This window comes from Hypanus sabinus, chromosome 19 (genome assembly GCF_030144855.1).
Source record: "Hypanus sabinus isolate sHypSab1 chromosome 19, sHypSab1.hap1, whole genome shotgun sequence".
NCBI lineage: Eukaryota > Metazoa > Chordata > Chondrichthyes > Myliobatiformes > Dasyatidae > Hypanus > Hypanus sabinus.
The window spans coordinates 74,148,464-74,170,908 of record NC_082724.1 but is presented as its reverse complement, the minus strand read 5'-3'; the positions used below and the strand labels follow the sequence as shown (position 1 = coordinate 74,170,908).

At 43.1% G+C, this 22,445-nt stretch overlaps 1 protein-coding gene across 8 annotated transcripts in view; it reads right to left on the bottom strand.

Annotated features, from left to right (window-relative positions):
* plxnb1b (plexin b1b) overlaps nt 1–22,445 on the bottom strand; it is a 411,056-nt gene that overhangs the window by 148,272 nt on the left and 240,339 nt on the right. For all 8 annotated transcript variants that reach the window (XM_059944759.1, XM_059944752.1, XM_059944755.1 and 5 more), the window contains 3 exons: nt 13,016–13,198; nt 10,502–10,630; nt 2,567–2,667 (listed from right to left, as the gene is read on the bottom strand). In XM_059944759.1, coding sequence (XP_059800742.1) covers nt 2,567–2,667; nt 10,502–10,630; nt 13,016–13,198 — 413 coding nt within the window. The remainder of the gene's footprint in view (nt 1–2,566; nt 2,668–10,501; nt 10,631–13,015; nt 13,199–22,445) is intronic.

Here is a 22,445-nt window from a genome sequence, read left to right as displayed (position 1 = left end):
GAACCAAAGGCTAGGCTTATTGATGACTTGACATGAGTTTGAACAGGGAATGGGGGTAGGATTTACATTCAATTCAATAAATATGGGACTAGAAAGCTAGTAACAGTAACAATACCCATGAAACTATTTGATTGCACTAGCCTGGCTGACAATTACGAAAGGAAATCTGCCATCCCTCCCCAGGCTGGCTGGGACTCACAATGAAGCCGTTGATTTAATTACCTTCTGAAATGGACCATTAAGCACTCAGTTTGCGTCAACTAGGGATGCAGTGGAGCTAGAATTTCTTTTAAAATACTCTAGAGTTTTCTCTTTTTCTGCATAAATATGACCTAAGATGTGATCAGATCTTCATACAAGACCTAAGACTAGAGAGAGAACCTAATTAAATAATTAGCACAAAAACATTATACTTGTTCATTTACATATCAAAATAAACGATCAAATATTACATGCATTCATTGGAAAAAGTATGTGAACCTCCGGGGTAATGTCTTCTAAAAAAGCTATTTGTAGTCAGGTGTTCCAATCAATGAGATGTGATTAAAGTGTGGGTTATACAGGTGCCCTGCCCTATAAAAAAGACACACTAAACCAGGTTACTGGCAAAGCCTGCTCTTCTCAAGAAAGATCTGTCTATGTGCACCGTGCTTCAATCAAAACAACTTTCAGAAGACCTCAGAAGAATTTTATGCATAAAGTTGGAAAAGGTTACTCAAGTATTTCCAAAGACCCGAGTGTTCATCAGTCCACAGTCAGAGAAATTGCCTACAAATGGAGAAAATTCAGAACTGCTGCTACTCTCTCTAGGAGTGGACATCCTGCAAAGATCACACCAAGAGCACAACATGCAATGCCAAAGGCGGTGAAGAAGAACCCATGGGAGATATTTTATGGGAGAATGTCAGAGTGGCAGTCCATCACCTGAAGCTTAAGAGAAGTTGGATAATGCAACAAGACAATTATCCGAAAGACAAGAGTAAATCAACAACAGATGGTTTAAAAAGAAGAAAAATTGTGTTTTGGAATGGCTGAGTCAAAGTCCTGACCTTAGTCCTATAGAAATATTGTGGAAGGACCTAAAGCAAACAGTTCATGCTAGGAAGCCCACCAACATATAACCATATAACAATTACAGCACGGAAACAGGCCATCTCGGCCCTTCTAGTCCACGCCGAACGCTTACTCTCACCTAGTCCCACCGACCTGCACTCAGCCCATAACCCTCCATTCCTTTCCTGTCCATATACCTATCCAATTTTACTTTAAATGACAATACCGAACCTGCCTCTATCACTTCTACCGGAAGCTCATTCCACACAGCTACCACACTCTGAGTAAAGAAATTCCCCCTCATGTTACCCTTAAACTTCTGCCCCCTAACTCTCAAATCATGTCCTCTTGTTTGAAATCTCCCCTACTCTCAATGGAAAAAGCCTATCCACGTCAACTCGATCTATCCCCCTCATTATTTTAAATACCTCTATCAAGTCCCCCCCTCAACCTTCTACGCTCCAAAGAATAAAGACTTAACTTGTTCAACCTTTCCCTGTAACTTAGTTGCTGAAACCCAGGTAACATTCTAGTAAATGTTCTCTGTACTCTCCCTATTTTGTTCATATCTTTCCTATAATTCCCAGAGTTGAAGCAATTTTGTAAGGATGATTGGGCTAAAATCCCACCACGCTGATGTGCAGGATTGATCACTGGTTACTGGAAACGTCTGGTTGAGTTATTGCTGCACAAGGGGACACACAAGTTACTAAAAGCAAAGATTCACATACTTTTTCCAACAGAGCATGTAACACTGGATTATTTTCTCAATAAATAAATAAACAAGTGTAATATTTTTTGTGTTATTTATTTAACTGGGTTCCTTTATCTAGTTTTAAGACTTACATAAAGATCATTTTAGGTCACATTTATGCAGATCCCAAGGGAAGATTTTCACTTTTAAAAAAAAACAAGAGCTGGAACTTTCGTAGAATATTACAAGCAGAATCCCTCTGTAGGTTTTCAATCGAGATGACCAACTCAGACTATAGGTAATGCCCAAAACTGCAAAGCTTCCTTAAATAGCAAACACAAGAGATGCTGGAAATCCAGAGTGACACCCGTAAAATGCTGGATGAACTCCGCAAGTCAAGTATCATTTATCAAGGGGAAAAAGAGCTAACATTTCCAGCCAAGATCCTTATTAGAGATACAGTTCAGAGTCGGCCCTCCAAGCTGTGTGGCCCCAGCAACCCCAGACTAATCACAGGACCATTTACAGTGACTAATTGGTCTTTGGACTATGGGAGGAAACTGGAGCACCTAGAGGAAACATAGGGGAGAACCTACAGACCAGCTTGGAATTGAATGCCAAACTTCGATGCCCTGCCAGTGTCCCACTAACAGCTAAGTTTGTGTCCCTCTCCAGTACCCCCACAGAGAGGAGGCAGCAGATTTGAACCCAGAAATTTACAAATTCAGGCAAATTCCCCAAAATGCTACTTGTGGTTTGGATGATAGGAAGATTTGGGAATTGGGAGAACAGGAATCCTCCTCCCAACTTGATACTCACCTGCCCTGTAGTATGCACCAGCCACAGTATGGATCTCTCGCCATCAGGCAGGACTGGCAGTCTGCGTACTCTGAACATTCACTAACAGGAAGCTTTAGTACCTTCAATGAGAACAGATACAAATGATAGAGCACTACAGCACAGGATAAAGCCCTTGGGCCCAACTGCTTCATGCCAAACTTTTATTACTCTGCCGAGTCCCACTGCAGCCCCACCCTCATCCATGTACTTATCCGAAGGGTGAAATGTTGAAATCAAATCTGCATTCACCACTCCACAATCTCACCACCCTGTGAGTGAAGCTGTGCCTCACATTTCCCCTTTGACTCTAAACCTGTGACTTCTCCCCTCTCAGTGGAAAAAGTCTACATTTACTCTAGCTATAACGCTCATAATCTTGTATACCTCTATCAAATCTCCCCTCAATATTCTATGTTCTAGGGAATAAAATACCAACCTATTCAAACCTTCCTTAGAACACACATCCTCAAGTTCTGGCAACATCCTCATAAATTTTGTCTGTACTCTTTTAACCATATTGATATCTTTCCTGCAGGTAGGTGACTGGATCTGCACACAATATTCTAAATTAGGCCTCACCAACATCCTATAGAACGTTAACATGATATCCCAACTCCTGTACTCAATACTTTAATAATACAGATCATAAAGTGGGTTTCCTTGTGGTACTGCCAGCCACTCCTGTTTACGGTAGCAATATGTCATGGACATACACATCTTTGTGCATCTTCTGCTCTGTTTCAATGCTCTGTGCTGGTGGTTGTGCTGTCCTCTCCCTCGTCCTTCACTTGGGAAGCTTGAATTGTGATTCACATCTTCAGCGCTAGCCACTGGTCCTCAGCTCTTCCCACCTAAACTATTTGAAGGATTATGCTTCGTTTGTGTTCATACCTTGCTCGGAGTAACACACACAAATTGCTGGAGGAACTCAACAACTCAGGCAGCATGTATGGAGGGGAATAAGTAGTCAACATTTTGGGCCGAGACCCTTCAACAGGACTGGAAAGGAAGAGGGTAGAGGACAGAATAAGGAGATGGGGAGAAGGGAAGGAGTGCAAACTGGCAGGTGATGGGTGAGACCAGGCGAGGGGTAAGGTGGTTGTGTGGGGGAAGGGAGAATGAAATAAGAACCTAAGAGAGGAGAGGCAGAAGAGGTAAAGGACTGGAGGAGGAGGAAACTAATCGTGGGCCATAGAACAAAGGGAAGGTGGAGGGGGAAACCAGAGGGAAGTGGCGGGCAGGTGAGAATGGAAGAGAGAGAACCAGAGTGAGGAATGGTAAAAGAGAGAAGTGGGGGGGGGGGGGAGGAAATTACCAGAAATTAAAGAAACAGATGTTCCTGCCATCAGGTCGGAGGCTTCTTAGATGGAACACGAGGTGCTGCTCTTCCAACCCGAGTCTGGGCAGTAGAAAAGGACGTGTCAAAACGGGAATTAGAAGTCAAATTGAGATGGGTGGCCACAAGGAGAGCTTGCCGTTCCTGGCAATCCGAGCGAGGGTGCTCTGCAAAATGCTTCAGGTTTCACCAATGTAGAGGAGACTGCACCAGGAGCTCCAGATGAACCTGACCGATTCGCAGATGAAGTGTCCTTCTTGCAGAGGTACATACCAGGAGGGAGAGCGATGCGGAGGGAAGTGTGGACATGGGAAGTCATGTACAGCAGAGAGTTGGGGAGAGGGAAAGATTACTTAGTGGTAGGATCCCATTGGTTAGAGAATGATGTACTGGACACAGAGGGTTGTGTGGTGATAGGTAAGGACTCAGAGAACCCTATTCATGTTATGGCACCGGGAGGATAGTGAGACAGCAGACGTATGAGGAACGGAGGAGATGCACATGAAGGCAGCACTGATTGTGCTGAAAGGGAAAGTGTTCTTTGACAAAAAGGACATCTCTGATGCTTTAGAATGAAAGGCATCATCCTGAAACATACAGAGGAGATGGAGGAACTGAGATAAGGAATAGCATTTTTACAGCTGACAGGTTGAGAAGAGGTATAGTTAAGATAAATGTGAAATTCCATAAGCTTGTAAAACAGGGACAGACTTTCTCCAGAAATGGAGATAGAGAGATTGAAAGAGAGAACAAGGAAATTTGAGAGCAGGGTGGAAGTTGGAGGCAAAGTTGATGAAATTGATGAGCTCAGGAACTTTTCACCTTTCAGCCTTAACCCGTGACCTCTAGTTGTAGCCTCAACCAACGTCAGTGGAAAAAGCTTGCTTGCATTTACTCTGTACCCCACATTATTTTGTATACCTCCATCAAATCTCCCCTCAATCTTTTACCTTCTGAGGAATAAAGTTCTAACCTATTCAACCTTTTCCTATAACTCAGGTCCTCAAGTCCCATCAACATCCTTGTAAATTTTCTCTGCCCTTTTTCAATCTTACTTGCATCTTTCCTGGCAATGCATGCTGAAAATGGCACACAATGTTCCAAATTAGGCTTCACCAAAGTCTTATACAACTTCAACAAAACATCCCAACACCTATACTCAATACATTGATCTCTGAAGGTCATTGTGTCAAAAACTTTCTTTATGACCTTACTTTACCTGTGACATCACTTTCAAGGAATTATGGATCAGTTTTCCCTCTGTCCCATCACACTGCTCAGTGTCCTACTGCTCTGATTGGTCCTCCTAAAACGCAACATCGCACACTTGTCTGCATTAAATTCCATCTACCATTTTCAACCCATTTTTCCAACTGGTCCAGTTTTGATAATTTTCCTCACTGTTCACTACACCCCCACCCCCCCCCCCCCCCCAATCCTGGTGTCATTCGCAAACTTGCTAATCCAGTTTCCTACATTGTTATCCAAGTCAATGATACAGATGACAAACAGAAACAGACCCTGAGGCATTCCACTAGTCACATTTCTCCAGTCAGAGAGCCAATCATCTACTACCACTCTTTGGCTTCTCCTTCAAAGCCAATATTGAATCCAATTTACAATCTCACCTTGAAAGGCAAGCAAGTGAAACTTCTTGACCAACCTCCCATGCGGGACTTTGTCAAAAGCCTTGCTAAAGTCCATGCCTTGCCTTCATCAACTTTCCGGGTCAAATAACTCTACCTGATTGGTTAGTTAGAGCCTAACATGTAGAAAGCCATGCTGACAGTCTCTAATCAGTCCCTGTCTATCCAAATACTTAAATATCTGGTCACCTTCCAAGACCTGCCCACTACTGGTGTCAGGCTCACCAGCCTATCATTTCCTGGCTTACTCTTACTAAGTTAGAAAGAGGTGACATGGGATCAGAAGGTGTTGTAGATAGAACTAAGGAACTGCGAGGCCAAAAAGACCTTGATGGGAGGTGTATGCAGACCCCCAAACAGTAGCAAGAATTTGGTCTAAAAATTACAACAGGAGATAGCAAATGCATGCCAAAAGGGCAATGTTACAATAGTCATGGGGGACTTTAACATGCAAGTCGATCAGGAAAATCAGGTTGGTGCTGGAATTGCTAGAATGCCTTAGAGATGGCTTTTTACAGCAGCTCATAGTTGAGTCCATTAGGGATCAGCTATTCTAGATTGAGGATTGTGCAATGAACCAGAATTGATTAGAAAGCTTAAAGCAAAAGAACCCTTAGGGGCAAGTGATGATATGATTGAATTCATCCTGAAATTTGAGGAGAAGCTAAAGTCAGATGTATCAGTATTACACTGGATTAGGGAATTACAGAAGCATGAAAAGGAGTTGGCCAGAATTCATTGGAAAAGAACACGGGCAGGGATGATGGCAGAGGAGCAATGGATGGAATTTCCAGAAGCAACTTGGAAGGAACAGGATAGATACATCCCAAAGAGGAAGAAGTATTTTACTAAAGTAAAGATGAAACAACTGTAGATAACGAGAAGTCAAAGCAGATCCAAAAAATCCATTTACCATCTCCCCCAACTCCTTCAGCTGCACACATAGTTCACCACTCTGATCTTCCAGAGGACCAATTTTGTCCCTTGCTATCCTTTTGCTCTTAATATATCCATAGAGGCTCTTAGGATTTTCCTTCACCTTGTCTGCTAGAGCAATTTATGTCTTCTTAGTGCCTTTCTGATTTCCTCAAGTGTTCTCTTGCATTTCTTAGATTCAAGTACCTCATTTATTCCTGACTACCTATACCTGCTACGTACCTCAAAAACCAAGATTCCTTAAACCTGCTTTCCTTTCCTATTATTCTGACAGGAACATACAAACTCCATGCTCTCAAAATTTTACTTCTGAAACCATCGCACTTAGCGAATATACCTTCACCAGAAGGTGTCTCAATCCACACTTGACCGATCCTTTCTGATACCATCAAATATGACCTTTCTCCAATTTGGAATCTCAAGCTGAGGACCAGACCTATCTTTTCCATAATTACCTTGAAACTAATGGCATTATGATCATTAGATGAAAAGTTTTCCCCCATATAAACTTTTATTACCTGCCCTGTCTCATTCTGAACAGGAGATTTAGTATCGCACTCCCTCTAGTTGAGACTTCTATGTCCTGATTAAGGAAACTTTCCTGAACACCTCTGACAAACTCTTTCCCATCCAGCCCTTAAAAGGGACTCCCATACTGTAAGTGGCCTTATACTGTAAGCAATCTTATGTTTCTTACAAAAGACTGCAAATTTTCTACAAATTTGTTCCTCTAAATCTTGCAGACTGTTGGTGGTCTGCAATATCATCCCATTAATGCGATCATTCCTTTCTTATTCCTCAGCTCTACCTCACTAGATGAGCTGTCCAGTCTGCCCTGACTGAGGACTGCGGTGACATTTTCCCTGACTGGTAATGCCCTGCCCTATCACATCTGAAACAGAATCCTGGAGCATTGAGATGCCAGTCTCATTATTATTATATTATTTTAAATAATTCATGTTATCATTTTATTATAATAAAATTTATCACTGTTTATATTTTTAAAATTTATATTATTTGCCTTCTTTTACACGTTGCTTGTTTGTCAACCTGTGTTTATTAAAGAGTTTTATTTTCATGAATTCTATTGTATTTATTTTCCTGTGAACACCTACAAGAAAATGAATCTCAATGTAGTATATGGTAACATATACATACTTTGATAAGAAATTTAACTTTGAGGAGATTTTGAGTGAAAAATACAAGGTCCACAGGAGGGGAATTTTCTCGTGGGAGAAATTTAGGAACAGTGGTCAGTGTTTAAAATACGGGGTCCTCATTTAAAATAAGGAGCAACATGGTAACATTGTAGTTAGCGTAACATTATTACAGCACCAACAAACTGGGTTAAATTCCCGACATACAAAAAGGCTGGATGAACTCAGCAGGTCGGGCAGCATCCGTTGAAATGAACAGTCAACGTTTTGGGCCGAGACCCTTCGTCGGGACTGAAGAATGAGGGGTCAGGGGCCCTATAAAGAAGGTGGGGGGAGGGTGGAATGTGCCAGGTAAAATCAGAGGAAAGATCAAGGGGTGGAGGAGGGGAAGCAGGGAGGGGATAGACAGGGGGTGAAGAAGGAATCTAAGGGGAAAGCACTATGGGTAGTAGAAGGAGGCAGAGTCATGAGAGAGGTGATAGGCAGCTGGAAGAGGAGACAGAGTGAAGGTGGGATGGGGGAAGGGAGAGGGAGGGAATTACCAGAAGGTGGAGAATTTGATGTTCATACCAAGGGGCTGGAGACTACCCAGACGGTATACGAAATGTTTTGTATGCTTGGTATGCGTCTGGGTAGTCTCCAGCCCCTTAGTATGAACATTGAATTCTCCACCTTCCAGTAATTCCCTCCCTCTCCCTTCCCCCATCCCACCTTCACTCTGTCTCCTCTTCCAGCTGCCTATCACCTCTCTCATGATTCTGCCTTCTTCTACTACCCATAGTGCTTTCCCCTTAGATTCCTCCTTCACCTCTCCTGCCTATCCCCTCCCCCACCCCTTGATCTTTCCTCTGATTGGTTTTTCACCTGGCACCTTCCACTCTCCCCCCACCTTCTTTATAGGGCCCCTGCCCCCTCATTCTTCAGTCCTGACGAAGGGTTTCGGCCCGAAATGTTGACTGCTCCTTCCAACAGATGCTGCCCGACCTGCTGAGTTTATCCAACCTTTTTGTACGTCTTGATTTGACCACAGCATCTGCAGTGTACTTTGGGTTCAATTCCCGCTGCTGCTTGTAAGGAGTTTGCACGTTCTCCCCTTGAATGCGTGGGTTTCCTCTAGGTGTTCCAGTTTCCCCCTACAGTCCAAAGATTATTTTGTCACATGGGTGTAATGGGATGGCATAGCTCAGTGGGCCCAGAGAGCCTGCCACTATACTGTATCACTAAATAAAAAAATGAAGCAATTATTGTTTCTCTTAGGATAATATTTCATTGAAACTCCCTTCCTCATCAGTCCAGTTAAAATAAAATCTCAGTATTTTTAAAGCAAAGGTAACTGCACACTTGATAAAGAGGCTGAAAGGTTACCGCAGTTGGACAGGAATGCAGATTTGAGTTTACAGTGAGGTCAATCATGATTTTATTAAATGGTGGAGCTGATACTAACCTGTGTTTGTAAATTACCCATAAAGCAACCAACCCTGAGACTGATACCTTCCTTTGATATTCAAATCACTGGGCCTCCATGCCCCCCACCTCCAGCTGCCTTCCTGGAAAGGCTGCTATCTTCTGCTGCACTGCAGGAGATGGAGAATCACTCTCACAGATAATGACAGTAAGCCGCTGGCCAGCTCTCTCTCTCAAACTGAACCGAGTCAAATGAAATATATTCTGCAAACCTTGAACAAATCCATTGACAGACTTGATCAAAGTATAATGGTAATCGGTTCTGCTGAAAATCTCGCCCCATGTTGTGCTACCAGCAGTGAATTCTGAACACTGAATTTTCACCTTTGCCTGAAGCATTTTTCAATGTACAAATCAAAGCTTCCCTCCCATGATCTATGGTTTCCCCTCAAATTTTTCCTGAGATCAAAATACTTCTTCAATATTTCAGTGCTGAATAATTATTTGCTTAGATACAGCACTTTAGCTGCAGGCTCCACTCGGGCTGGGAGTTACATCACTGCATGAAACCCTTTATGGGCTTTCTTTGCTCTGGGTTTGTGGTAAAGCACAGCAGAGCCAGCAATGTAGAGTGATGTGATTGCTAGCCCGAGTTTATCTTGTTCATTTCTCCTTTATTTTTATTTGGAGATACAGCACAGGATAGGCCCTTCCTGCACTTTGAGCCACACCACCCAGACACCCCTGACAACCCTAATTTAACCCTAATCTAATCACAGGACAATTTACAAAGACCAATTGACCTACCTGGTATGTTATTGAAGTGTGGGAAGAAACTGGAGGACCCGGAGAGAACAAATGCATTCCATGAGGAGCATGTAAATAGATTCCTTACAGAGAATGTCAGATGTGAACACCGAACTCCGACACTTCAAGCTGTAGAAGTGTTGTGCTGATCACTACGTGGCCCTGGCACCCTTATTCATATTAAAATATAACAAAACTAGCATGGCTCTATGCAGGCAGCACAGCAGTGTAGATTTAGTGTAACATTTTATAATGCCAGTGATCACAGTCCAATTCTCGCCATTGTCTATAAGGAGCTTGTATGTTCCACCTGTGGTCTCGTTGGTCTCCTCCCACATCACAAAGACATACAAGTCAGTATTAGTAAGTTGTGGGCATGCTGTGTTGGCGCTGGAAGTGTGATGACACGTGTGGTCTCGTTGGTCTCCTCCCACATCACAAAGACATACAAGTCAGTATTAGTAAGTTGTGGGCATGCTGTGTTGGCGCTGGAAGTGTGGTGACACGTGTGGGCTGCACCCAACACTGCCATTAGCCTGCATTGTCATTTCACAAACAATGTATTTCACTGTACTTTTGACAAATAAATCTAATCTTTACAAAAAATACCCAAGGCTGGTGTTCATACCTTCATTGGAGTTGTGACATAAAGGTTCTCCTGGTCGCGGTCAAATGCCAGATCACCACTGATGGCTACGTTGGGATGGATTGTCAGGGTTGCGTATCGCTCCACGTTTCCAGACGGCTTCACAAAAACCTAGGGCAGTGGAAGCAACAAACACTCATCCCTGAAGATATGACTTGGCATAAAAAGACAAGAAACTTAACTGCCATCTTCATTAATGAAGTGCTTTAGCAGTTAACCCTTCAGTAACCATTTGCTGCCAGACCCTTTAGATGTATTGTTATATGTTACTTTCCAGTTCAGTTCATTCTTCATCCAGATTCCTCCTACCAGCCATCACCTTGCTGTACTGTTTGCTTTACTGGTCTAAGCCCTGAAGAATGGATGAGGATCCTTGTAGATGGGAAAGCTGATAGAATCAATGTTAATGTACTTCCCTTAAAGGCACACAAGGACGTTTATTTCTGACTGGATGTTTCTCCCCACTTCCTCAGGAGACACTCAGTGAATTCCAGTGGGCATGGCCTGCTCTGAGTTTGAACAAAGGGCCCCTGCAAGAGCCCAGTTCTGTCATCAGCTGACATTAGCAGCCATCAATGTCACAGGAACTTAAGCCTCTTTCCTTTTACAGCACAGAGTGTGGTTCCAACCTCAGTGAGGTTTTAGTCATGCATAAGATCCTACAAGGATCAGCATGCATTGCTTAAAGTGGCTTGCTAGGCCATTTCAGACGGTAGTTATGAATCAACCAGATTACTGTGACTCTGGAATTGTACAGGATCGAACACGTTGGTTACGTTCCTGAAACAAACTTAGTAAACTAGTTTCTTTGCTGTATTACTTTTAGCACCTTTTCAGTGTTGTTCTTCCAACTTACTGAATATTATACTCCCCTGCTAACACATTAGGACTTCAATACACATAACTAGAGATAAATCGAGGTTTATGGGTGAACTGGTCCAATAAACACAATCCACACAACACAATGGAAAAAGGACCATAAGTAAGGACAAAGAAGTTGAGATCCAGCTGTAACCAGTTTTGGGCAAATAAAAGGAGCAAAGAAGCTGCTTGTTCAAGATATTTAGAGTGAATGAGAGTGTGCAGTCTGTCTGTGTCAGTGCATGCATGTCTGTCTCCTAGCATCTGCCTGTCCATGTCTGGCTCACAATACACAGTAAAACAGGGCCTTGAATTTTACTATGCCTCCTCTCAATCCCTAAAGCATTTCACAAATACACACAAATTCCCAGATGCTAGAAATCTGAAATAAAGAATTCTCCTTGTTTGATGTTGCTATTCAAAGGAGGATGTTAATAGTTGTGAGAGCTTTTACAAGACTAATGCCTGGGAAGGGCAGGCCATATTTAAAGAGAGGTAGAGCAGATGATACTTGTATCTGCTGGCCTTTAGAAGACCAAGAATGAATAACAGAAATTTTGTGGGGTCTTGACAAGATTAATGTAAATAATTACATTTCCCCTTGTGAGGTTACTTTGAACTAGGGGTTGCTATTTAAAAATAAAGGTTTGTTCAGTTAAGATATGGGTGAGGTGATTTTTTTTTCTTTCCCACTCCATTAAGCCTTTGGACCTTTGTTTTCCAAAGAGCGGAGGAAACAGTGCCTTTGAATGTTTGCAAGGCAGAGTACAGCGACACTTCAAAACCTTTCACCCTGTTGCCTCTTTTAAGTGGGAATGTACAGATCAAATTACAATCAGATTAGCCATGATCTTAATACTGATGCAGCAAATACATGGGTCAGAACAGCCTATTCCAGGTCCTAATTCATAAGTCTAAACAGCAGATTAATTGTATCAGAATCCATGCTAAGTGATAACACCTCAGAAAAGGGCCAAATAGTCCACATAAGATGAGCTGATTCATCCGATGTTGCACATTTCCATAGGAAAGATACTTTAAAGAGCTGAGTACCTTACTGAGACTGAGTAGAGAAGTATAGTTACGAAGATAGATTGAGAACGTTGGTTACTTTCACTGACACAAAGGCGACCAAATGGCATTGAAGTGTAGATAAAAGAGGCTTCAATTAGAATCTGATGCTCTTTAAGTTTAAGCTTTGTAGATGCTGAAACTCTACCAGAAAGAATGGTAGACTCGAAAAGTCCTCATCAAATTTAAAAGTTTGTGGAAAAGAAAACAATGGTTATTGACCATGAATTACAACACAGTAATACATGGAGCTAAAAGGCCAATTAGCTACAAACTGTCATCCAAGCTTCCAAATCTCTGTGATATCATGCCTATTGCTTGGAAACAATTCTTCTGCTTGAAGGGTAATCCTATCTATCCTGGAGAAAAAGGCGGAAAAGGGAATTGACATTCCAGTTTCTTATCTGACAGCCAACTACTGGTAATTAGGATGGCAGTGGCTCAGAAGAACCAGAGAAAAGGTTATTTAATAAACTTGTTGTATGATGTCCTTGAAATAGTTAGAGCTGGTCCAAGGGATGATGTTCCACATATCTTAGTCCAGGCCAGGTTTTATTGCCTTACCTTGTGCAAGTAGCCCTTGTCATCTCCCACAAAGGCAATGGTGTGTTCCATTTCCACTGTCACTGCTACAGCAACCAGTCTCCCCTGGGCAACCTTCAGCACCAGTGAAGCCTCAATGGGAATGCGACTCGCCATTGGACTGGGTGTGTGGTCATATCCACAGGGGTAGGCATTAAGAGTGTCCTGGAGAGAAGGAAAAGAGAATATTGCTAGTCAGACTGTTCAAAGGGCAAACTTTGAAACACCTGTTCCATTGCCAGAGTGAAGAAAAGGAGCTGAAAAACTGGTCCTGAAGAAGGGTTTTTGCCCGGAATGTCAACCATTTACTCTTTTCCATAGATGCTGCCTGGCCTGCTGAGCTCCTCTAGCATTTTGAGAGAATAGAACAATTACTGCTGACTCCACCTACTCTAGTGGTGAACGACTCACCAAATTGCCATCAGGGAGACACTACAAGTCCTTCACCACCAAGGCTACACAACCTCTGAAATTTCTTTCTTGTAGCTCCAGCTTCTCAACAAAACTCACTCAGGTGCAATACCTTAACATTCTTTGCACAACATCTGTTAAATGGTCTTTCCTACTCTCCTTGTTCTACTGATAATTATTCAGTCTGTTTATATCTTCACATTTATTTCAGTTTGATTATTGATCTTTGCGGATGTGACCATTCTGCTAATTGTTGATTGCTCATGGCTGTTTGCACTACTGCTTTGTAAATTGGTGGTTGCTATTGTGTTGCCTGTTACAGTATTGTCCTCTGTTTTATGCTTGGCATCCAATTAAAATCAATTCTGGTATGTGTCATATTATGGAAATACAGAGATTGTGATTCTGATTCTGAATAATTAAAATGGAAGAGTTAAAAACTAATCCATTGTTCCTCAATAATTTTTTTAAGCATGTTCTTTTGCAAAGGAACAAGAAATTAGATTGGCATGTCCATTCCATTTAGTTGCTGCAATTGATTCTAGGTGTATTGATGATACAGTCATAATTTCCCATTCCAGTCAATAATACTGGACAGAATGATGTTACAGTTACCAATTATTTTACTGTGCAATCTGGGATTAACTGTTAAAATATACCAGATATACAGTAGCTGCACTTCACCTATCTATTCTAACCAGTTACTGCTGTCCACGATCGGGCAAATCATTTATCATTGACACAGGGCAAAAGTGGCAATTAATACACATTACATGTGTTAACTATTAGTGCAGTAGAGCATTTACCGATTTTATAAGCTCTGTTTCTTTCAGATCAAGAGGCACTAACACTTGGCAGATAAGGTAAAGAAGTCCACATGATTTGAGAAGTATATTAGTTCAAAGTATTAAAAGCATTAGAGTCTCTGGGAAGAGAATAGGTCCCCATTAAGCATCAGCATTGTTGACCAGATGTGGAGCCACAGGAAACCAGTGAGATCTGAAACGAAATACTTTCCTTTCCCATGAAGGTCATGGAAGTTTGGGAATTTGGGGAAGCAAACTTGTGATCTCCTGATAGAAATAGAGATGTTGGCAGTTGAAAAAAGGGGGATAAATTCCCGTGGCCTAACCAAGGTTTTTTTTTCAGGTGTTGTAGAAAGCAGGGGAGAAATTTCTAGGACACTGCAGACATGTTTGTACCTTCCTGAGCTGTGGGTGAGGTACTGGAAGATTGGAGGGTGGCTACTGTCCTGCCTCTATTTAAGAAGCAACGCAAGGACAAGCCAAGAAACAACAGGACAATGAGCCGAACATCAGTGGTGGGAAAGTTACTGGAAGGGATTCTGAAAGTATCCAGATGCATCAGAAAAGCCACTGAATGAAACCAACGTGGCTTTGTGTATGAGAAATGCACAAATTTAATTGGGTTGTTTGAAAAGTTAACTAAAAGGACCAACAAGGGTAGGGTTGTCTACATTGTCCTCAAAAAGATTTATGGTGAGATCCCATAGTGGACTGTTCTGGAAGATGAGGTCACATGGGATCCTGGGTATGCCAGTCAAAGTTGGCTAGGTGGAAGCAGTCACAGAGTGGTGGTGGTAGTGGAGGATTGGAGGTCTGTGACCAGTGGTGTGCTACAGGCACTAGTATTGGTTCCTTTGTAGTTTGTCATCTCCTGAGAATGTATATGGCATAGTTAAGAAGTTTGCAGGTGACAGCAAATTTGGTACTGTGGTGGACAGTGAAGAATGTTGTCAAGAGTTAAAACAGGATATAGGTCAATTTGGAAAGTGGGCAGATGCAATTTAATGAGACAAGCGATGCATTTTGGCTACATTAAGAGTTAACAACAGAGCCTTGGTGGATACAGTAGAAGGGACAGAAGAAAGGGTACAAGCAGATAGCTCCTTGAAAGTGGTGACACAGATAGACAAAGTGGTGAAAAATGCTTGCGACACACTTGAATACAAGAGTTGGGACATCAAGTTACAGCTGTATAAGACATTGTTGGGACTATATTTGGGAGTCAGTGTAATATAGGAAGGTGTGATTAAGCTAGAGAGGGTGTTGAAAAGATTCACAAGAATATTGCCACATCTGCATGAGTTACAAGGAGAGACTGGACAGGTTGTGACTGTTTATACTAGAGAAGGAAGCTGAAGCTTGACCTTGTACAGGTTTATAAAAATTATGAGGGGTTTAGATAAGGTGGATTGTGCTGTCTTTACGACAGTTATTTAGTTTATAATATTTTCGCTTAGTAATTCATTCAATAGTATTTTCTAGTTAGAATTAGGAGTGTTTAAAGTATATTCATTGCATGTAAAATATATCGGCATGCGATGTCGTCACATCCGGTTTCGCCGCGTCTTGTGGGAAAACACCGGTTTGAAATTAGCGCGAGGGTGGGGGCTTTCCACGAGGCTCACCTGAGCAGAAGCAGTTTTGCAGACATGAGAAATCACAGTGAGAGCAACGCTGTAAGTTAATAGATAATCGATATATTGAACTAAGATGTTAATGCCGATCCTGTTAGAAGTAACGACGGTAGATAATGTTTATGCTTTCGTTAGTTAAAGAGTCGCAGATAGTTTGCATGGAAGTGTATTTAAAGTAGTCAATGGAGCAGGTAAACTCTCCCTGTATACTGCACCTTAGTGTAATGTAGTTATAGTCACCTTTGCAAGTATTTACACTTGAAATGTGATATTAAGGAAGGAACAAATACTGTATCAATCTTGTATTGTTTTATCAACAGTTTTCACCATATGTTAATATGAAGAGTGAACAGTAAATGGTTAATCTTACTGCGATCTGGTTTTCATTGGCTGTGGTTTATCCGGACGTTAAATTCGGCGTTCGTTACACCCGAAGGAGAACGTTACAGTGAAAAAGCGGCATTATCAGGTGTTTCAAGTGCTGCAATGTCAGCTCAATCCAGCATCAAGTCGACGCCGCCCAGCGACAGGGGCAGTAAACCGACATCAAGTAAGCCCACCCGGGCGTTATCAGGTGTTCCAAGTGCTGCAATGTCAGCTCGATCCGGGATCAAGTCGATGGCGCCCAGCGACAAGGGCAGTAGAACGACATCAAGTAAGTCCACACAGGCAAGAGCCAAGGCAGAAGCCGCCAAGGTGCGACTGCATTACGCCAAACAAGAAGCAGTTTTGAAAATGAAACTGGCCACCAGAGAAGCCGAAAAGGCTGCCAGAGAAGCCGAAAGGGCCGCCAGAAAGGCAGAAGCCGCCAAGGTGCTACTGCGTTACGCCAGACAAGAAGCAGTTTTGAAAATGAAACTGGCCACCAGAGAAGCCGAAATCCAGAAAGAAAGGGCCGCCAGAGAAGCCGAAGAGGCTGCCAGACAGAGAAGAGGCCGCCAGAGAAGCCGAAACCCAGTTGGAAATGGCAAAAATATCGACAGAGTTGCAAGTGCTGCAGCGAGAAAGAGAAGAAGAAGCTGCCAATGGCGGAAGCAAAGTACATAGAAGAAGCTGAAGGGTCGCGTGATCTGACCGCAGTAAGATCTACTTTAGAAAGGACCAGACTGGAACGCACAAGCGACTATGTACAATATCAAATAGACAGGCAGGCTCGTCTCCCCTCTCCATACGTATTCGATAACTTCCCCAGCTACGAGGAACCTCAGAGAGTCACGATTGCATCACATCCATACGAGGAAGGAAATTTACCCTCACGGCTCCGTGATGAAGTCAAGAATGAAAGAACCGTCAACGCTCCTTCACCCCCACAACAGGACAGCGGGGAGGGAGAGGTTCACTCCAGGACAACAATTGTCAGCTCGAACTGTACAGAAGTTTGCGGTCAAACTCAGTCAAGCCGTTCTTGTTCCGAGATCTGCCTCACTGAGGTGTACCCTAAAGAAGCACAACAAGACATTACCAAGCGTAAAGTAACTGACGAGACGCTAGGTCAGTCAGTTTTCGTTCAAACCGAGGACGGAAACAAACTTGCACAATCAGCTCAAGATACCATTTCTTTAAAACCCAAAGACACCAAGGTCTTCAGAGATGAAGCAAATAATGGGGTTGCCCCATTGCCTTTCAGAGAACCACGCCAGCGCTCACCAGATAACAAAGAGCAGGCAGTCAGACGGTTCACGTCTTTACGGAAAACCCAGAAAAGGAAACCTGAGATGCAGCAACACACCCGATCGGCCCACGAGGTACTGTGCACCCTAATGGCAGAGGTCACAGCCATTATAAACGCACAATCATTTCTACCTGTGTCTTCTGACCCAGAAAACCCCTTTATACTTTCGCCATCAATGCTCCTTACGCAGAAGGCAGGAGCACCTCCTCCACCAGGAGACTTTTCAGACAAGGATTTGTACACAAAGCAATGGAGACAAGTCCAGGCTCTGGCAAATCAGTTCTGGCCCCGCTGGAGACAAAAATATCTACCTTCGTTGCAACAGAGACGAAAGTGGACAGAACCCCGCAGGAATCTTCAAGTTGGAGACTTAGTCCTGCTCAGGGACAAGCAAGCCACCCGCAACAGCTGTCCAATGGCCAGAATCACTGCTACATTCCCTAGCGGGGATGGACATGTCAGGAAGATCGAATTGAAGACTACCGACCAAGGCGATGTGAAAATTTACCAAAGGCCAGTTACAGAAGTTATTCTACTTCTACCCAATGACTGATTAAGAGACTAAGTTTGTACTCTGCTCATTGTGACCTTACGAAGGTCAAGCGGGGAGTGTGCTGTCTTTACGACAGTTATTTAGTTTATAATATTTTCGCTTAGTAATTCATTCAATAGTATTTTCTAGTTAGAATTAGGAGTGTTTAAAGTATATTCATTGCATGTAAAATATATCGGCATGCGATGATGTCACATCCGGTTTCGCCGCGTCTTGTGGGAAAACACCGGTTTGAAATTAGCGCGAGGGTGGGGGCTTTCCATGAGGCTCACCTGAGCAGAAGCAGTTTTGCAGACATGAGAAATCACAGTGAGAGCAACGCTGTAAGTTAATAGATAATCGATATATTGAACTAAGATGTTAATGCCGATCCCGTTAGAAGTAACGACGGTAGATAATGTTTATGCTTTCGTTAGTTAAAGAGTCGCAGATAGTTTGCATGGAAGTGTATTTAAAGTAGTCAATGGAGCAGGTAAACTCTCCCTGTATACTGCACCTTAGTGTAATGTAGTTATAGTCACCTTTGCAAGTATTTACACTTGAAATGTGATATTAAGGAAGGAACAAATACTGTATCAATCTTGTATTGTTTTATCAACAGTTTTCACCATATGTTAATATGAAGAGTGAACAGTAAATGGTTAATCTTACTGCGATCTGGTTTTCATTGGCTGTGGTTTATCCGGACGTTAAATTCGGCGTTCGTTACACCCGAAGGAGAACGTTACACGGATAGTCACAGTTTGTTTTACCAGGGTAGGAGAGTTGTGCATAAATAAATAGGTTATCAAACATACACTTAAGCATTTTTAAAATTAGTGATCTGAAGCCTCTTTATGTACAGTTATCCTTTCATTTAAAAACCATGCTGGTCCTTTTTTTTTCATCTGCTCCTTTGATCTAACTCCAAGTCTTCTGGCACTTTCCAAATACAAATGCTGCATTTGCTTAACCTGGGCTCTAATGGGCCGTCTAATATTGCAGGAATTTTAAGATGTTTGTGCTTCAGTTCATTTTACTTTGCAAATGGATGCAGCAGTTTGTTCTCAAGATTTCTTGCCTCTTCACTGAAGGAAATGCAGTGGATCTCACTGGCAGATTACGGTTGCTGGGGAGATCTGTGTGTTGCCATGGTCAATCTGCCTTGCAGCTCTTCCGATTCCACTTCATTTACTCGGAACATCTTGTCCGATATTGCTGACTTCTGAGCCAAGTGAACGTTCAAGACGGAGTCAAGCAATCAAACTATTTAGCTGCCAAAATCTCCCAGTCTTTTAACAAGATCTGAATATCTCAAATAACCAAAGAATTTGATAAATTCCCCTTTAATGTGCATGATAAATCATTGTTCAAAGAATCTCACACTCCATTAACCAATTTATCAGAAAAACTGTTGAACAGCCAGTCATGCCAGATTATCTGGATCAGACAAGAAGGAATGAAAGTGAAGGAGCAGAACTGTACAGGGCAGTGTACTCCAAGCAAACTCGAAGCTATTGCCTTTTACACAAGAGCAAAGTACCCCGATCCAGAGCAACACACATAAAATGCCGGAGAAACTCAGCAGGTCAGGCAGCATCTGTGGAGGCGATGTTTCAGACTGAGTCTCTTCATCAGAACTGGAAAGGAAGATGAAAGATGCCAAAATAAAGTGGCTAGGGAAGAAGAAGTAGTACAAGCAGGAAGGAGATAGATAAAGCCAGCTGGGTAGGGGAGACAGGCGAAGTAAGAAGCTGTAAGGGCTGGCGAAGAAGGAATCTGATAGGAGAGGACCATAGGAGAAAGGGAAGGAAGAGGGGCACCAGTGGGGGGGGGGGTGATAGGCAGGTGGAAAGAAATGGTAAGAGGTCAAGGTGAGGAATTGAAGAACGAAGGGAAGGGGAAAGAAACTTCTGGGAGCTGGAGAAATCGATGTTCATGCCATTGACATGTCAGAACCCTAATCCACACCTCTAGCCTTTTCAGCTGCTCCTCCCTCGCAACCTCATGAAATAACACAAGCATCTCCCCATTTGCAGCCACACAATATCTCAATGTCACATACTCGAGTTGATTCTCAGTCCTGACCCTCTTGATTCAAATCACTTCCTGTAAATGGAGTGAATGGCCCTGACCTAACCAACTCCATCGGTCTCTGTTATGCTAATTTATCAGGGCGTAGTCTGGATTTCAGAGTAGGTGCTCTGTGGAGTGGTTGAACAGACTGGAGTTGTTTTCTCTGAGACGGCAGAGGCTGAGGGGACACCTGATTGGTTAAGATTTTAAGAGGCACAGATTGTGTAGGCAACTGGTATCTTTTCCATGTCTAATACTAGGGGGCATGCATTTATGGTTGGGAGAGGGGAGTTCAAAGGAGATGCATGGGACAAGTTTATTTTTGCTTTACACAGAGTGGTGGGTGCCTAGAATGCACTCCTGGAAGTGGTGGTGGAGACAGATATGATAGAGGCATTTTTTTTAGAGGTTCTTAGATAGGCACATGAATGTGTAGTAAATGTGAAATATGGTCCATATGCAGGCAGAAGGGATTTACTTAATTAGCTTAATTTGTTTGGCACAATATCGAGGGTGGAAGGGCTGTTTCTGTACTGTATTGTTCTATGTTCTGTCTTTTTTTTAAATCGCAGACCAGACCAGCAACTATGGAGAGGTGCAAGCATTTGTATCTCATTGCTGCGAACCCCACCTCGTTATCCAATCACCAAGTAGTTATTCAGTTATGGTCATTTGCCATCTTAGAATTGAATTATTGGTGCCAACAGGAAAAGTACAGCAGCCGACTCTCAGGCTAACTATAAATGTGACATTTTCTGATTCAGCATCAGCATCTCGCTGATTGACTTCAATCCTAACTTCATGTAGAGGCTTGAAGCTTGTACAGAACCAAGCACTGGTGTCTTCAGAAGATAAATAGATTCCCAGAAGAAAGAGACTGAAACTGCATTGATTTGCGCTGAGGTAGGATTTGGCTGATGCAGTGGCAGGAGACTGGAAATAAACACCAATGGTGTCCTGGTCCAGTAGGAAAAGAAATCGGTCTTGGACAGACCCAATCCCCTGTGAAAGGTAGAAGGTTGGGCATGGAACTAGCAATCACCCACTGCAGAAGCTCCACAAACCTCATGCCTGGGAGCGAGTGCACCTTTGTCTAGAAGATGTAGGAAGATGGGCGATGCCTGGAGACAACTTGCAAGACCGGGTCAGGACAGAGGAGTCTGACAAATTGCTGTCAGCAGCCTACTGTGCTCCATTGGGGGTTGGGGGTGACAGGCCCAGTAACAACTACCAGTGGGAACTGTAGCACCAGGACACAAACGGTGAGGATTCTTCCCCCAGGCCTTAAAGCTACTGAACTCTTTGCCACCACCCAGGTCTCATCATGAATATAGTAGCATCATATTGTTCACTTTTTAAACTTGTATCATAAATACACCTTATGACTTTATGTGGTGGTGGTGGTGGCGGGGGGGAGAGAGGAGAGAGGGAGGGAGGGGGGAGAGAGAGAGAGAGACACACACACACACACACACACACACACACACACGTTTTGGGCCTCGAAACGTTGACAGCGCTTCTCCCTATAGATACTGCCTGGCCTGCTGTGTTCCACCAGCATTTTGTGTGTGTTTTTTGAATTTCCAGCATTTGCAGATTTCCTCTTGTTAGCTCAAATGTGTAACTAACTGCATTCTTTGCTGCTCGTTGCTGTTCAGCATAGCGTTGTCACATCTAAGCCAAAGTAGTCTTTGCTGTCAGGCTCGTGATGCCTGCTACGTAAATTCAGCTACTTCCTCGAAGGAAGAAAGCTCAAAGGTCTTAGATGAAGCCAGGTGAGAAGATGTAAGAGGCCAAAGTGAGGAACAGAAGAAGAGGGGAGGGGAAGGTAATTTTTTTACTGGAAGAAGAAATCAATATTCATGCCCCAGCCGGAATACAAGCTGTAGCTCCCCCAACCTGAGGATGCTATATCATGGCAGAAGAGGTGTCCATGGACTGACATGTCAGAACAGGAAGGGAATGTTTGCTCACCAGTAAGATTTGCTTTTGATGGATGGAGCAGAGGTGCTTGATGAAGCGGTCCCCCAATTCTCACCAATGTAGAAGAGGCTGCATCAGAGCAACAGACACAATAGAGAACCCAGCAGATTCACTGTTCAAGAGTCGCCTCACCTGGAAGGACTGTTTGGGGCCCTGAGTGGAGGTGGGGGGTGGGGGGTGGGGGGGTGAATGGGCAGTGTAACATTGACTGTTTGGGGCCCTGAGTGGAGGTGGGGGGTGGGGGGGTGAATGGGCAGTGTAACATTGACTGTTTGGGGCCCTGAGTGGAGGTGGGGGG